The sequence below is a fragment of the Podarcis pityusensis genome (assembly GCF_964106645.2).
Source record: "Podarcis pityusensis genome assembly, chromosome: 2".
Classification (NCBI taxonomy): Eukaryota; Metazoa; Chordata; class Lepidosauria; order Squamata; family Lacertidae; genus Podarcis; species Podarcis pityusensis.
Window position 1 is genome coordinate 11,966,164 of NC_138029.1, and position 17,529 is coordinate 11,983,692.

At 44.5% G+C, this 17,529-nt stretch overlaps 2 protein-coding genes across 8 annotated transcripts in view; one reads left to right on the plus strand and one right to left on the minus strand.

The window, feature by feature from the left end:
• Positions 1-7,095, plus strand: part of GLS2 (glutaminase 2) — a 40,674-nt gene extending 33,579 nt beyond the window's left edge. For all 7 annotated transcript variants that reach the window (XM_080994586.1, XM_080994584.1, XM_080994583.1 and 4 more), the window contains 4 exons: positions 934-995; positions 2,143-2,219; positions 5,017-5,080; positions 5,981-7,095. In XM_080994586.1, the coding sequence (XP_080850712.1) occupies positions 934-995; positions 2,143-2,219; positions 5,017-5,080; positions 5,981-6,137 (360 nt within the window). In that variant the 3' untranslated portion in view covers positions 6,138-7,095. The remainder of the gene's footprint in view (positions 1-933; positions 996-2,142; positions 2,220-5,016; positions 5,081-5,980) is intronic.
• A 163-nt stretch (positions 7,096-7,258) lies between these two features.
• SPRYD4 (SPRY domain containing 4) lies at positions 7,259-12,115 on the minus strand. The gene is made up of 2 exons (XM_080995060.1): positions 11,887-12,115; positions 7,259-8,825 (listed from the first exon to the last, which is right to left on the minus strand). Exons 1-2 carry the CDS (start codon positions 12,098-12,100, stop codon positions 8,278-8,280), a joined length of 762 nt encoding a protein of 253 aa, XP_080851186.1. The 5' UTR covers positions 12,101-12,115; the 3' UTR covers positions 7,259-8,277.
• Positions 12,116-17,529: the final 5,414 nt, after the last annotated feature.

Sequence of the window (17,529 nt, forward strand, 5' to 3'; positions counted from 1 at the left end):
GTCTGCTGTAGTCGAAACAAAATAAACAAATTCCTTCCAGTAGCACCTTAGAGACCAACAAAGTTTGTTATTGGTATGAGCATGCGCACAAAAGCTCATACCAATAACAAACTTTGTTGGTCTCTAAGATGCTATGGGAAGAATTTTTTATATTTTTTGCTTTAATCAACATGCGTACGTTGGGAGGGTTGAACACCTCCAAAATGAGGAGGACTAGAAATAATAATAATAATAATAATAATAATAATAATAATAATATTTATTATTTATACCCCGCCCATCTGGCTAGGCTTCCCCAGCCACTCTGGGCGGCTTCCAAAAAAATATATTAAAGCACTGCAATACATCAAACATTAAAAGCTTCCCTAAACAGGACTGCCTTCAGATGTCTTCTAAAAGTCTGGTAGTTGTTGTTCTCTTTGACATCTGGTGGGAGGGCATTCCACAGGGAGGGCACCACTACCGAGAAGGCCCTCTGCCTGGTTCCCTGTAACTGCTTCTCGCAGTGAGGGAACTGCCAGAAGGCCCTCGGAAGTGGACCTCAGTGTCTGGGTAGAATGATGGGGGTGGAGACCCTCCTTCAGATATACTGGACCGAGGCCGTATACCGGACATAACATTTTGAGTACTGTGTGGGTGAAGTCACAGAATACGAATAGTCCCAGCTGTAGCACATTCCATAAAGTTCAGAACTTTATAATAGCTTCAAAATAGGATTAGGCAAATTCATGGAGGATAAGTCTATTGGTGGCTGCTAGCCACACGAGCTATGCATCGCCATCAGTTACTGGGAATCACAGTTGGGGAGAGTGCTGTTGTGCCTGGGTTGCAGGCTTCCCATGGGTATCTCATTGACCATAGTGAGAACGAGCCTTTGGCTTGATCCAGTAAGACTTTTCTTACATTCTTAACACCTCGCTCCATCTCTTTCAGAACAAGACAGTGGTGAACCTGCTGTTTGCTGCCTACAGTGGCGACGTCTCTGCTCTTCGGAGGTACGGGCCAGCCAGACTAGGGGAAAGACAGTGCTGGGGAGAGATTTATTGAACTGCCTTTCGATATACGATACAATATCTTTATTGCCATTGTCCTATACAGAACAATGAAATTGAAAAATCTACATAAGACATTCAAAAACCCCTAAAAACTCTGAAACCCCATTTAAAAATACAATATACTCCTATAGAGGGACGCGCGTGGCGCTGTGGGTTAAACCACAGAGCCTAGGACTTGCCGATCAGAAGGTTGGCGGTTCGAATCCCCGTGACGGGGTGAGCTCCTGTTGCTCAGTCCCTGTTCCTGCCCACCTAGCAGTTCGAAAGCACGCCAAAGTGCAAGTAGATAAATAGGTACCGCTCCGGCGGGAAGGTAAACGGCGTTTCCGTGCGCAGCTCTGGTTTGCCAGAAGCGGCTTAGTCATGCTGGCCCCATGACCCGGAAGCTGTATGCCGGCTCCCTCGGCCAATAAAGTGAGATGAGCGCCGCAACCCCAGAGTCGGCCACGACTGGACCTGATGGTCAGGGGTCTCTTTATACTGTGTTTAAAACCAGAATTGCATTTGGGTAGAAACTGTTTCTCAGGCGGCTAGTCCTAGTCTTTATGACCCTGTACCTTCTTCCAGAAGGCAGAAACTGAAAGAGATAATTTCAGGGGTGCGCACTATCCTGCGCTATCTCTGCAGGTTTCTTATGGCACCTGGCAGCATAGATTTGATCAAAGGAGGGAAGAGTGCACCCAGTTATTCTCTCTGCAGTCTTTACAACCCTGGAACCCTGGGATGGGGAACTTGTAGCCTTCCAGATGTAGCTGGACTACAATACCCATCAGCTCCAGCCAGAATGGACAGTGGCCTCAAGGATGATGGGAATTGTAGTCCAACAACACATGGAGGGCCATAGGTGCCCCATCCTTGATCAAGTTCAGTGTTTCCCAAACTTGGGTCTCCAGCTGTTTTTGGACTCCAAAAAAACAGTTGGATCTAGTTTATCTGACTATAGTTTAAGTTGCTCTATGTGGTAGTCCTCCTCAGAGTAGGCCCATTGAAATTAAGATACATGACTAACAGCCTGTTAATTTCAATGGGTCTATGAGCAGAACTAGCATTGGAAATAACACTGACTCTCTTCTCGGCTTCCCTCTAGATTTGCCCTGTCAGCCATGGACATGGAACAGAAAGACTACGACTCCCGCACAGCTCTTCATGTAGCTGCAGCTGAAGGTAGCATGCTGGGGCCACAAATGTTTCATGAGTCTAGGGCCATGTTTGCACCTTGCAGGCTTGCACAGCCCCAACGCACCTCAGGCCTTCAGTCATGCACTTCTCTGGTGTCCTTCTGCCCAGTGTTTTTGCACCTGGCTATGGACCACTTAAGGTCGGCGGTTCGAATCCCCGTGACGGGGTGAGCTCCCGTTGCTCGGTCCCAGCTCCTGCCAACCTAGCAGTTCGAAAGCATGTCAAAGTGCAAGTAGATAAATAGGTACCACTCCGGCGGGAAGGAAAACAGCATTTCCGTGCACTGCTCTGGTTCGCCAGAAGTGGCTTAGTCATGCTGGCCACATGACCCGGAGACTGTATGCCAGCTCCCTCGGCCAATAAAGCGAGATGAGCGCTGCAACCCCAGATTCGGTCACGACTGGACCTAATGGTCAGGGGTCCCTTTGCCTTTACCTATGGACCACTTAATGACCAAGTGAAGATGCCTGGGTGCCAGGATGGTACCTGACATCTCCACCATCTGAGGATCATTGGATATGGGCTGTTCCCATACACCAGGCATGGCCAAACTTGGCCCTCCAGATGTTTTGGAACTACAATTCCCATCATCCCTAGCTAACAGGACCAGTGGTCAGGGACGATGGGAATTGTAGTCCCAAAACATCTGGAGAGCCAAGTTTGGCCATGCCTGCCATACATCAATGCCCCACCCTGTTGAATTCTATCAGTTATATTTTATCTGCGCAAGCAGAATAAATTTCTGGATCCCAAATGCTTTTTCCTGTGCAGCCTGAGCAGGAGCAGTCACAATTAAGAAAAAGAGGTCGGAATGTTGTTGTTTAGTCGTTTAATCGTGTCCAACTCTTCGTGACCCCATGGACCAGAGCATGCCAGGCACTCCTGTCTTCCACTGCCTCCCGCAGTTTGGTCAGACTCATGTTTGTAGCTTCGAGAACACTGTCCAACCATCTCGTCCTCTGTCGTCCCCTTCTCCTTGTGCCCTCCATCTTTCCCAACATCAGGGTCTTTTCCAGGGAGTCTTCTCTTCTCATGAGGTGGCCAAAGTACTGGAGCCTCAGCTTCACGATCTGTCCTTCCAGTGAGCACTCAGGGCTAATTTCCTTAAGAACGGATGCGTTTGATCTTCTTGCAGTCCATGGGACTCTCAAGAGTCTCCTCCAGCACTGATAATCATAGTCAGTCCATCATTTGAAAAACAAGACTTTAGAGCTATATTATGCAAAAATAGCAACTAGTCATTCCATTTTGGCGACTGCAACCTTGGTTTAAGGAGCCATTTTGCACCCAGCTTATATATCTGAGTTTCTAACGCTGCTTCTGCCCTAAAAGTGGAGCCTAGTGTGGTGGCAGCGCTATGGGGTCAATGGTGCATTGCTTCAATACAATGCGACACACCGTTTCTGTTAAGTGCACTCACCATGTTCTTTGAGCTTTGTTGTTGTTTTGTCATTTAGTCGTGTCCGACTCTTCGTGACCCCATGGACCAGAGCACGCCAGGCACGCCTGTCTTCCACTGCCTCCCGCAGCTTGGTCAAACTCATGCTGGTAGCTTCAAGGACACTATCCAACCATCTCGTCCTCGGTCATCCCCTTCTCCTTGTGCCCTCCATCTTTCCCAGCATCAGGGTCTTTTCCAGGGAGTCTTCTCTTCTCATGAGGTGGCCAAAGTACTGGAGCCTCAGTTTCAGGATCTGTCCTTCCAGTGAGCACTCAGGGCTGATTTCCTTAAGAATGGATACGTTTGATCTTCTTGCAGTCCATGGGACTCTCAAGAGTCTCCTTCAGCACCAGAATTCAAAAGCATCAATTCTTCGGCTATCAGCCTTCTTTATGGTCCAGCTCTCACTTCCATACATCACTACTGGGAAAACCATAGAGGAACATAATAAGAATCAAAGGCTATCAAAGATACTGAACCAGGGACATAAGTGGGGAAGAGGATTTAGGTGCAAGGATAGTGAAAATGGCCGGCGAAAGATAGAAGGCATCGGCTGGGAACTGGAGGTACCTGACGAGAACAAAATAAAGCTATGTATTGATGCTGAAGAGGTTTCCATTAGAGATGGAAATGTAAGGTACCAAACCACAGGTGGATAACCTGTACCCACCATTCCAAGATCTTGTTGGACTCCAACTCCCATCAGCCCCAGGATGGTGGGAGTTGAAGTCCAGCAGCATATGTAGGTTTCTCTCCCCTGCTCTAAACTTTTACATGTCTCCACAAACTCTATGCAACCTTAGGGATAAAAGATGCAGGAATCTCTGTCTCTCCCCCCCCCCTTACATTCCCAGCTAATCAATTTTCTGTGTTTTAAGACAAAGGTTAATTTCAAATATTTTGACTAAGCAGGACTATACAAAGTAATGCTTGTTTTACACTGGGACTGGAAAAAGTCCCAGGCTTTAATGTAGGTTAACGAGTATTTTTAAGGCTCTGTCTTAATGAGAGGTTAGCAGACTGTCACAGCTCATACACAAGGAACTCTGGTTTTGTAGCAAGAAAGGGACCTCAGATTGAACTATCACTGTGCTCTCTGCAAGCTATAGGGGTTTGGGGGGCAGACCAGGGGGCATTTAGGAAGAAATAAACCTCTTTCAAGGCAGCTTAGGTTTACAGTTTCGCTGTGTCCATCTATTGCTATGAGTAAGCTACTTGCTCTGTAATAACCTTCCTGCAATCCACCAACTCTCTGCTTAAATAACTTTGTGACTTGTTGGGAGTGGGGGTGGGCCAAGAGGTTGAACCTTAAAATTCTGTTATTCCTCCCCCCCTGCCCAGGTCACCTGGAGGTTGTGAAGTTTCTGGTGGAAGCCTGCAGAGTAAATCCTTTTGTCAAAGACAGGTGAGGAATAGTAGGCTTATGAAGGACTGGGGAGAGGGGAGGTCTGTTCTTAGCTGGGACATCAGGGATTGCCACAGCCAAAGACAAGATGTCAGAGAGCCTCTTGGGCCTTCCCATTTGGCCCACTGGTGTATTTTGGCCCAAACCACCCCTACCTATCAATCTGTCCATCACCTGACGACATACAAAATTGGGTGCGACAAGTAAACGCATGGAGCCAAACTGAACAGGATTAATTGGGCACAAACTTTAACCTTGCTTCTTCCTTTCCAGTAACATAAGGCACTTTTTGAATGAGGTACCCATCTATGGTGGCTGAGAAAAGCACCCATTTTTGTTTTTTAAAGCACCAAATTCTAGCTTGATATGAAGAATCAACAACATACTGTATTTTTTGCTCTATAAGACTCACTTTTTCCCTCCTAAAAAGTAAGGGGAAATGTGTGTGTGTCTTATGGAGAAAATGCAGGCTGCGCAGTTATCCCAGAAGCCAGAACAGCAAGAGGGATCACTGCTTTCACTGCGCAGCAATCCCTCTTGCTGTTCTGGCTTCTGAGATTCAAAGTATTTTTTTTCTTGTTTTCCTCCTCCAAAAACTAGGTGCGTCTTGTGGTCTGGTGCATCTTATAGAGCGAAAAATATGGTATTTAAGGGTATGCTCCCAATTCATCCTTTCCAGCTGCAACCATGGTTTGAATTCAAACTGCACCAACAAAGATGCACTCCTCCTTCTTCCTTTGAATCACCTAGCATCATACCTCTTCTGGTGACTGACAGACAGGCAGTCCTAGCCGCCCATCAAAGTGATCTGTGTTGAGTTCTAGATCTGGCCTACTGACTGGATCCAGTTTCTAAATAGATAGTAGCTGCACATGCCTTCATCTCTTTCCTTCTCTGCAGGTGGGGGAACATTGCCTTGGACGATGCTACGCAGTTTAATCACTTGGAAGTGGTGAAGCTACTCAAAGATTACCAAGACACCTACGTATTGGGAGCCAGCCAGGCCCGGGAAGCAGCTGAGGACCTTTCCAAGGAGAACTTAGAAAGCATGGTGTGAAAATTGTGAACTATTCTGTTAGCTGCATTTCAACACAGATTTAACTAGGTCACTTGCTCTCATTTCTGAAAGGAGGCAGACACACCAGCGGACATACTTCTGCTTAGGATTTGAGCTGAGATGTGGTTGGTTGGTTGGTTGGTTGGGTGGGTGGGTCCATCCTAAAGGCTCTTCCTGAAGTTTCATGTGGTCAGTCTCCCAATTCTTGGGTTATAGGAAACACCTACACCAGTTAGTTCCATGCACAAGCTTGATACTTGGTGACACAGCAGTAAACTTGAGTCCACAGAAACTGAGCTAGCAGATATTGGCGAGAGAGACCAAAGTGGGACCTTGTCTCTTAAGTGCTGACACTTCACACTGCCTGTAGATCAAAGCAGACACTGCTTACATAGGCAAAAGGCATTTAAGGGCCAAAGTAGGCCTGCCCCTTTGCCCTACACTGTTATCCCCACTAAGTACTATGACTTTCTGTTGCTCCCTTCTTTCAAATAATTATGAACCTCAGCATGCAGTCCTAGTATTTGTGTAATTGGGATGGGGGAAGCTTTCAGGCTGTGACTGCAGAGTTTTATCTTTTTTAACATTGCCATTTGATATACAATTTGTTAGGGTGGTTTGCAAAACAAAAATGCTTTAAAACACCAGCTTTGAAAACCAGAAAGGGGCAAAGTGAACACCCACCTCAAGCCGTGCCTGCAATGCTGGAGATAAGACAATCTCTCTGGGCCTTAGTTTTCTAGACAAACTAAATATTGCCCTAACTTTCTAGACAACTCCCAGGATAAAAGTGGTAAGATCAAGAGGTGCGGAGTGATGTGGTAATACGGGTAGACAGAGTTACAACCCTAAGCATATTTGTTCAATATTTAAGTGTTAAGTCCCAACTGAATTTGCATGAGTCGAACAAGTGCATTCAGAATTGCACTCTGGAATAAAGAGAGAAGTTCAGAGCAAATGGTAGTGTTTTCTTCACAGAGCCTATCTCCTTTCAGCAGCAATTCCTAGACTGAAGGGTGTTTTGTTTGTTTTAAAGCTTTTCTTAAACCATGGGATATTTTCAGGAAAAAGCACTGGTCAGTCCAAAGCAGCTTAGGAGAGCACCAACAGAAAATACAGTGTTTCAGATAAATTTATTTTTATTGATTGTGATAACTACACAACTGCCAACACACATACAGTTAACAGAATGCTGCTCTTCCTTGGTTCAAAAAAATAGCTCCTTGTTGTCTTCAAGTTGTGTTCTATAAAATAAAGCACACCTCTGGAGAACGTGTCAGTGTGCTAGATCTGAGAGTACTGTGAAAAGAGTGACCACAGATAGCTGTATCAGAACATTTCTGGCTTGATTTGTCACCCATATATTGCTGCTCCATTAAACACAAACAAAACCCTGTACAAGGAAACTCCTGCTAAGCCAGGGTATAATGGAATGAGGTGGGATTATTGGGCTGTGTATTAAAAGAAAGTAATTCCTGTATAACTGATTATCAGTACAGGAGGATTAGAGCTCCAATGGGTATGTCAGCATCTTAGATGCAGGCTTAGTTTGTCCTCCCACTGGCCCAGCAGAGGGCAATAGTGGCTATGCATTGTACACAGAGATCCAAGTGGAGTTTCCCTGCCTCCAGACATCTGAAAGCCTAGGCAGATACTTAGGCTGAGCAAGGGGACTCTATACATTATTAGGGACATGGGATAAGAGCACCAAAAGGTGTGGCTGATCACACACAATAGCTGCAAAGAAACAAATTTGACCGTGGAGCAACCACATACATTTTTCCATATGGACAAACCCTAATTTAAGCCAAGTGTATCCCATGTTTGTAGACAGCCAAACGACCTCCTTTTACGAGAATAAAGTAGCAGAGACAGAAAATCAGAATATGTGGCCTTCAGTGCTCTGAATAATATCTTACTACATTCCAAATGAGATACGTTTCAACCTGGAATCCAAAGGTCTCATCTCTTCCTAAGAGAAAACAGTCAACGGGCTGAATGGTACATATAGATATGAAACTTTGGCTCCTATGACAAGGGTATTGCAGGAGAGGGATTCCTTCTTTTATGTACCACTCTGAAGCCTCATATTCCAAGCAGTTTGTCCATCTCTCCAAACATCACTAAGCTGGAGAGGTTTTCAGTTCCTGTTGAGATTTTCAGGTACATCGAGGCCTGAATGCGTGATCAGTTCACCATCCCAGACGGCAAAGGCAGGCACTACGGGGCCTTGGAACTCAGCAAAGATGCTGTGGACGGACACATGTTTGCTGACATCCACCAGGCTGAGTTTCTTGCTGTCGTAGTCCAAGAACAGACCCACTCTCTCTGGGTGGCCGATGTTCTTGATTGGAGTGGTCTCATTAGCGAACATGGCATTCCAGTGCCGGTTCGCATAGGAAAAGACCCAGGAGCGGTCATCTACTCCAACACAACCGTCCCGGGAGATGTCCACGTCTGCTACCCCTATGCGGAATTGCTGCGATTCTTTGACAGTCACTTCCCAGTAGTGACGCCCACTGGAGACAGCCGTGTCACCCAGTACCACAGCCCAGTCTCTGAAGCGTTCAGGATTCCGGGGAACGCTGGTGGGGTCAATCCCCAGCATACGGTAAATGACACCAGTGTTCTTTTTGAACAGATCCAAGCTGCTGTGGGCCGTTCTCTCATCCAGTTTGAAACTGATCTCTGCAGTAAGAAAGAAAATTGCATGAGAGTGCATACGTTTTTCTGCTTCTCTCAGAAAGGAAGCAAGGTTAGCAGAACCATTTTACTCTGTGATCACCAAGGATTTCCGCCTTACAAGAGGTGAAGAGATGTTGCTGGACTCCAACTCACACCATCCTCTGCCAGAGTTGTAATCCAGAAACATCGGGAGGACAACAAATTCCCAATCCCTGACCCTGCCTTGTTGAACTAAGGGAGCTATTATGTTTCCTTTTGCACAGACAGATGTTACTAGAAATAACAACACTCTTTTACCATAGGGGAAATGGGTGTACTTGCTAAATAATTAGACAAAGCATAAGACATCAACTTGGAGAAAAGGTTTAAGGGAATAGAGCTATCATTCAATTAGACATTTCAGTTGTTCCAATCAAAAGCTGCAACAGTTTCTGTAAGAATAAAAAAAATGTTCTAAAAGCAAAGTATGGTTTTTCTTCAGATTCATGTATTTTCCTGAGATTAGAATGAGAAAGGCACCCCTTTTTATATTTTATCAGAGCATAGACAACATAAATTTGGCTATCCCTGTCTAATTAAGGGCATAACTGGGCCACCAGCCATAAATATGGAGGGGAGCGTGGATTATAAACAAGGTCACTCAAATAACAACTCTCTCCCCTCTGCAAAATGCAATTCCCACAAATGCTATGGTTACCAACACAACCATTCAGGAGGCTGGGTAGTACCCAGCTGTGCCATGTAGTAACTTCATTCTTCTTCTTCTTCTTCTTCTTCTTATTATTATTTCAGCTGGCACCTTCATTATATACTTTTAGATGCCTGGCACAAACATGCCTCTTCAACCAGACCTCTGGCTGATTAACATCCGATACCTTTTTAAATGTGTTGTGGCAGAGGATGGGAGGTTACGGGTTTGTTTCTATTATGTATTTTGTGTTTTTTATCTTCTATCTTAATGTTGTGAACCGCCCTGAAATCTACAGAGGAAGGGTGGCAAACTGATTTAATAAACCACAACAGCAACTGAAATAGTAATATTTTACTGGATGAACACTCCACCACTTTATAGCCAAGAGTCAGCATTCAGCAGTTGTCTATGTAGCATTATGAATCAAAAGGCAATCTTACCCCAGAAGCTACACAACTATACAGACTCTCTACTTCTGTAAGCGTAATTGTTCCTCTGTGGTAATGTATAGACTACAGTAGATCAGATAGATAGATAGATAAATAGACAGACAGACAGACAGACAGATATAGATACACACATGTACACAAACACTTACTGACTTACATTAGGGATATCTGGAATCGAATAAGGAACTTCCTGCCTGCAAAGCCTGTGTTTTAATACTGAGCTACAGAAGCTCTCTTTAAATCATACTATGAAGAACTGCAAAACTACAGTGGTACCTCGGGTTACATACGCTTCAGGTTACATACGCTTCAGGTTACAGATTCCGCTAACCCAGAAATAGTACCTCAGATTAAGAACTTTGCTTCAGGATGTGAACAGAAATCATGCTCCGGTGGCGCGGCGGCAGCGGGAGGCCCCATTAGCTAAAGTGGTGCTTCAGGTTAAGAACAGTTTCAGGTTATGAATGGACTGAAGTACGTAACCAGAGGTATCACTGTATTGGCAAAGAGTCTTGCAGGAGAACCACTAAGCATTATAAATGGTAGCCATGGGATTAGCCAGGATTTATGGGGATGGGGGCAGAACCAACCTATCTGTGATGCGATGGGTCAGTTAGTTAAGTATTTTAAGTATTTCCTTCTGGGAGTTATAGGGGTAGAACAGTACAGAAATTTATTCATGTATGCAACTACAGCAGCAAGAATGTAATTTGTCCCAAAATGGAAAGAAGACGACCTGACAAAAGAAGAATGGACACAAAAACTTATAGACTATACAGAAATGGCAGGGGCGCGGGGGCGGGAATAAGAAATCAAGATAACTAACTTTTTACAAAAGAATGGAAATGGTTTATTGAATATTTGCAAATAACTACCAGACTTTTAGAAGACATCTGAAGGCAGCCCTCTTTAGGGAAGCTTTTAATGTTTAACAGACCACTGTATTTTAATACTTTGTTGGAAGCTGCCCAGAGTGGCTGGGGAAACCCAGCCAGATGGGCGGGGTATAAATAATAAATTATTATTATATTATTATAAATTGTAAATAGATAAGGACTTTTGGCAGGATTATTGTAATAACTGGCAGTTTTGTAAGAGTATATAATTAAAGTAGATGAATAAAATAATAAGTTAATTTAGAATATGCAGGGAAAGGTGAAAAAAACAATTAAAGGAACCGCAGAAAGAGGAGGAAGTTGAGTCTTGAAATGTTTAAATGACTGTAGAACTACTGAAATGTATATAACTGAAAATTACAAAGTATTTTTATTTATTTACTTGATTTAGGAGGACAGCTACCCCCTGCACCTCCATGACTGCTACAGTACATATTATATTCAGCTTCGAGTCTAAGCTAAGCTGATTTATTTATAGCACTTATACACCACATAATAATAATAATAATAATAATAATTTTAAAGCAGGTTGCATACAATATTCTATAAAAGTTGCAACAACACACACACGCCATGTTAAACTCATTTTGCTGGCCAAAAATCAGATGTTCTGAGGCCCTCGAAGTATCCCTACTCTTTATGAAGGGCTTTGCTGCTCATTAGCAAATAATGGTACTGCTATATTAACTATTATTATTATTATTATTATTAGCAGCAGCAGCAGCAGCAGCAGCAGCAGCAGCAGCTACTTAACGCGAGCGACTCAAGGACCCTTAATTGGTAAAGGTGCAAAAGAGTCGACTCGGCCGAGGTCCTGCGCGTTTAAGAGCATCGTAGCAGGCAGAAGTTCAACAGGTGCAGGTTTGCTCGATGTGACGGTGCGGAGCCCTCTGCCTGCTGAATTTCTACCTCAGCTATCATAGCCCAGGGGAAGGATGACGAGCAACCCTAAACACGGTGTCATCGTGCCCGAGGAAAGAAACATTCGTAAGCAGCGCAGAGCCGCCATTGGGTATAACCGCAAGTACCTCTCCGGGGCGCTTCTCCCCCTAAACGGCGCCCCGCGACACACAGGCTCCAGCCTCGCTGCTTCACGCCCCTCAGCATGGGCGCCGCCATTTTGGAAAGGGCACTGCTCAACCACGCGTGGACGGCGCCTGCGCGATTGCTCTTTAAGGCTGCTGCGGCCGCCATCTTGGAGGAGGGCAACACCCGCCCCGGCCTGCGGATCTCTCCCGCCATCTTAAAGCCAAGCTGTCGCTATTGGTCCGGGAGAGCCGAGCTTCAGGGTCGCCATCTTCTCATAGGGCGCGGCGCTTTCTGACGCCGCCGGCGCCATCTTGAAGCGGAGGGAAGGCCGGCGAGGCCGTCATTTTGTTCCTGTTAGAGGGGTAGTGCGTGGTTGTGGGCTAGAGAAATTAAATTGTTGAGATTCTTTTGGGAACGAACCCAAATTGTTGAGGGTTTTTTTTGGGGGGGGGTTAGAAATCTCCCCCCGCCCCAGAAAATAGTGGTTTTAAGCTTTTGTTTTTATATATATACAATTTTTATTAAATTTTCTGTTTTACAATTTAGAATACTCATTTAAACGTCCTTAAAATATCCATGACTTCCCTTCTCTTTTCATGGTTCATTTTACATATCATAAATTCCTGCATATTTTACATAAACTAAAGCATTCAGTATTCCATTATTACATCCATCAAAACTGATTTACACTGTTGAATTTATCTTAATGCTGCCAACGTTTCCAAGCATACACAATTTCCCCTCTTATGTTCGATAAACATTTTCCAGTCTTCTCTCAACATATGTTCTTGTTCTCTTACCCTATATGTTAATTCCGCAAGCTGCACATATTCCATCTGATTTTAAGCTTTTGAAGCTGTTACCGCTGCCACACATCTGGGTTTTCCCTGACATTTTGACGGTTTGGCAAATTTTCCTCCTGATGCCGTTTTTACACCCAAAACCCAGGACGTGTCAGGATTTTTCTTGACGTATAGGAAGCCTAGTTAACCTACTTCGCTAACAAGTGCATCTGGGAAGAACTTTACGTATTGCGATTTCTATCTGCTCTTAAACTTCGCTATAGGTGTACGGTTGCAGCCTTTGTTCTGGCAAAATACAGTTCCCATCCTCTCTGGTGCTGAAGTGACTCCAAAGCAATCCATTACAATCTATTGCAGCCTAACAGGGTGGCCCCTCTGAAATTATTTGTAAATCTGGGCAGAGAACTCTGCATGACTATTTCAGGCCTGTGGCAACACATCTAAAAAGGAATATGAGCCTATAAAAACTACTTGTGGTTGTGTAAACAGGCCTGCTTTGTTTTATGTTTAATGTTTTGAGCCAGAGATTTAGCATGGCTAAACCGCTTCTGGCGCAACGGGACACCGTGACGGAAGCCAGAACGCATGGAAACACCATTTACCTTCCCACCGCAGCGGTATCTATTTATCTACTTGCACTGGTGTGCTTTCGAACTGCTAGGTTGGCAGGAGCTGGGACTGAACAACGGGAGCTCACCCCGTTGCGGGGATTCGAACCACTGACCTTCTGATCGGCAAGCCCAAGAGGCTCAGTGGTTTAGACCACAGCGCCACCCGCATCCCTTTTATAAACTTAATAGTGTGTGTGTGTGTGTGTGTGTGTGTAGGTTGGTTCAGTTACCTGCAAAAGTTTAAAAAGGTTTGAAAAAACACACTCCAAATTCCATGTCACTTTTGCAAACTGCTTATGTTTAACCTGACAGAATCACTATGTTTGCAGGTGAATTAAGACAGTTGTTTGGCACCAATGGAAATTCAGCCGCATAGGACATAATAAAATGATACAAAAAAACCCAAAAACAACACAGGTTTTTTTCTTCCTCCTTGGATTTCAGTGACAAATGTACAATAGCACTGAGAGTTTTTGATGGGCTTATGGTGGTGGTTCTAGCAGTGAGTAGTTCACCATTGGTGTTAAGTTACCGTATTGCTAAAAGATTCAGCAGTTTATTGCCGCTTCCCTGGGTTGCATGGGAAAATGAAGTGCATAGAGCAGGAATGGAGAACAATTTAGTCCTGCTATCATGGGCAGAAATAGTTTGAGTAGAAAATCCTTTACAATAGCAGTGTTGTCCATACATCATTATTCCGGGCAAGGGGATATGGAATTGCACATAGTTTTCTGTTGCATCAACTTCCATTAAAATTGTGCATCTCCATTAAAATTTGTTGAGTTTGGGCACATATCAGCTCCCTGAGCTAGTTTAACATCCAATCATTTATTGCATGTTTAAGAACAGTTAAGCCCACGTCAGTGGGCTCTGATTGCAAATCCCTTCTACAGCCTTTCCAGTCCCAATTTGCCTAGTGTATTTCTTATCCCCAAAGCAAGGATGGCTCAAGGGATGGTGTTTTGTTGTTGTTGCCACCTAAAATCCTCTGTGTCATTGCAAAGGATTGTGGGATGCATTGCTCTACAGTAATTATAATTTGTCCAGGAAGTCAGTCATGCTGGACATCAGATTTGCATGTTGCTTTATATATAGTGGTTGTCTCAGTGGTCATTTACAGATGTGTCTCCTTCGCTGTACAACCTGAAGCCTTTTTGAAAACATAAGCATCACTACCTTGAAAAACAGGTATGTGAGATATGGATGATGGTGATGCCACTGCTACAAGAACCTATTGGTATTTATATACCTCTTAATGTCAAAATAGGCTTCTAAGCAGTTTACAAAATATAAAAACCAGTCAACAAAAATTTTAAAATATAAACATCTATAATTAAAATATACAATAAAACCATCCCATTAACAACAAAGAGATTAAAGCAGGAGACTTGGGTCAAGAGATCAGAGGGAACTAAGATTTGAGAAACTCTTAGGGTTTGAATATTTGTACACCAATAATCAGAAACATTTTGCACACCGTACGCCCCCATTGGTGTTCAGTGCCCTAGTTTGAAAAGATCCCCCTGTAGATTTCAAGTTGAAGCTGATTATTCAAGCCTTCCAGTTTTGGGCAGAAGACAGGGATCTGTTCCTGCTCTCCATTGCCTGCTTCGAAATGGCTGCCATATTGTTATGTTTCCAATCTTTCGACCCCAAAGAATCTGCTGGACGCTAATTAAATGTGACAGGGACATATGAACGCTGCAGGCTGTAGGGAGGTGGCCTTTGTTCCCACCTTTTCATTGACAGGATTGTTCTGGCTCTTTGCAGCAAGTCAGCAAGCAGTGGCCAAAGAAAAGAGAGATGAATAGAGCGAGAGAGAGAAAGCATATGCCAGCGAGAGGTCAACAGAAGGCCTTGCTTTTGCTGAGCCAGGTGCTGACTTTACAGAAACCAGGAGAGGGATTCTACTGAGTTGTCAACACATGGCACGCAGTAGATTTGAAGTAACCACCCAGACCACTTCCTAAACCCCGCTATGGTCTCCCTTCAGTACTAAAGCACACATTCTGGTGTTAGGAACGGAGGAAGCTGAGTAGTGACTTCTGAAAGCTGAGATGTGTTTTCTGCTAAATTAAAATCGGAGGCGCGCTTCACTTTTTACATCTGAAAGGTTGGGTTTTAGAGCATGTTAAGAGTTAGCGTTTATACACCCTCAAAGCAGCTGATCCCCTTGTGTTCCTGCATGTCATTGGAAGAGGGCTTATCCAAAGCAGTGACTCCTGCAGAGACACAACAGGCGAGTCTCCTGTGAGCAAAGGTGTTTCTGCTCTCTGCATCAGGAGTGGGGGGGGGGGGGAATGTTCCAATCACTTTCTTTGGGACACTTTATGAAGTTTAAATGTCCTTGCTACATGTGCTAAGCATCACATCTGAACATTTAAAGCACCTTTGCACCACTTTAACAGCCATGGCTCCCCAGGGAATCTTGGGAAGTGTAATTGAGTTAAATGTCCCAACACCCTTTACACAGTTCCCAATAGTGTTTTCAATGTAAGGCGTGGATTTATGTACAGTACTGTGAGCATGCCAGCAGCCCATTCACCAGGGCCATCGATTGCTTGGTGTGACATTAATGGGCTGGCATCCATGGTCCTGAATGGGGTAACTGTGCCCCTGAAGGACCAGGTGCGCAGCCTGGGAGTCATTTTGGACTCACAGCTATGCATTGGAGGCACAGGTCAATTCTGTGTCCAGGGCAGCTGTCTACCAGCTCCATCTGGTACACAGGCTGAGACCCTATCTGCCTGCAGACTGTCTCACCAGAGTGGTGCATGCTCTGGTTATCTCCCGCTTGGACTACTGCCATGCGCTCTACGTTGGGCTACCTTTGAAGGTGACCCAGAAACTACAACTAATTCAGAATGCAGCAGCTAGACTGGTGACTTGGAGTGGCCGCTGACACTATATAACACTGGTCCTGAAAGACCTGCATTGGCTCCCAGTACGTTTCCAAGCAAAATTCAAAGTGTTGGTACTGACCTTTAAATCCCTAAACGGCCTTGGCCTAGTAAACCTGAAGGAGCATCTCCACCTCCATCTTTCAGCCTGGACACTGAGGTCCACCTCTGAGGGCCTTCTGGCAGTTCCCTCACTGCGAGAATTGAAGCTACAGAGAACCAAGCAGAGGGCCTTCTCGGTAGTGGCGCCCGCCCTATGGAACATCCTCCCATCAGATGTCAAGGAAATAAACAACTATCTGACTTTTAGAAGACATCTGAAGGCAGCCCTGTTTAGGGAAGTTTTTAATGTTTGATGTTTTATCACTTTATTATTACTATTAATAATATTCTGCTGGGAGCTGCCCAGAGAAGCAGGAGAAACCCAGCCAGATGGGTGGGGTATATATGTATGTATGTATGTACGTACGTACATAAATAAGGTTAATTCATTTAAATGTGACCAGGCACACATGGAAAGCTTACAAGAATATTACCTTATCCTGTAGCCCTCAAGCAATATAAAAGCAAAGACAGAGGAAACCTCAAAAGAACTATTGAGAATGATTATTGTGTCCTATCACTCTTTTTTCAGGGGCAACTTTGTCCGATGTCATCCATTCTACCACATCCAAATCAGTTTCCTACTATAGCTCTACAAGCTGGGAGGGTGGGCGGGAAAAAGCAAGGAAAACCTACTGTTCGATGCCATATCTGTGCTGTGCTGGTCTTCTGTTTGCAATGCATCTGTTTCCACTAAAAAATTCTCACTCGGAAGTGATACAGTTCATTCTACCAATTCAGAACTCGTAACCAGGCTTTTCCCAAAAGTCTTTGCTTAGCTGGCTTTGTCACTGGCATGGCTTTTGCTGCTGGTTATTATGCCTTTTGTTCCTTGCTAAAAAGGTGGGTAGCTGTTTCCTTGGTGGCGGTGTTGCATGTTGTCCTTCATGTTGCCTTTATTGTGCCTTGCTGTTTTTGCTGGTCACTGTGGGTTTGCCTTGGGTAAAGAAAATGAGTTATGAACAACAACAACAACAACAACAACATTTATAGGGCACACACTATTGCTGCATTCTTGGAAGTAGATGCAAGAGGAACTGTCCCAGACAAAACAAGAATGTTGTGACACAAAACGTTGCTGTTCCAGGCATGCAAACTGAGTTTTCTGCATTGGCTTCATAATCTCTTCCTTCCTCCTCTCTCACATTGCAAAGGAACTGGGGATCAATCCAGACTGGGGATCAATCCAGACTGGGCCTGAGCATGGCATGTGTCCTACTTGGTCC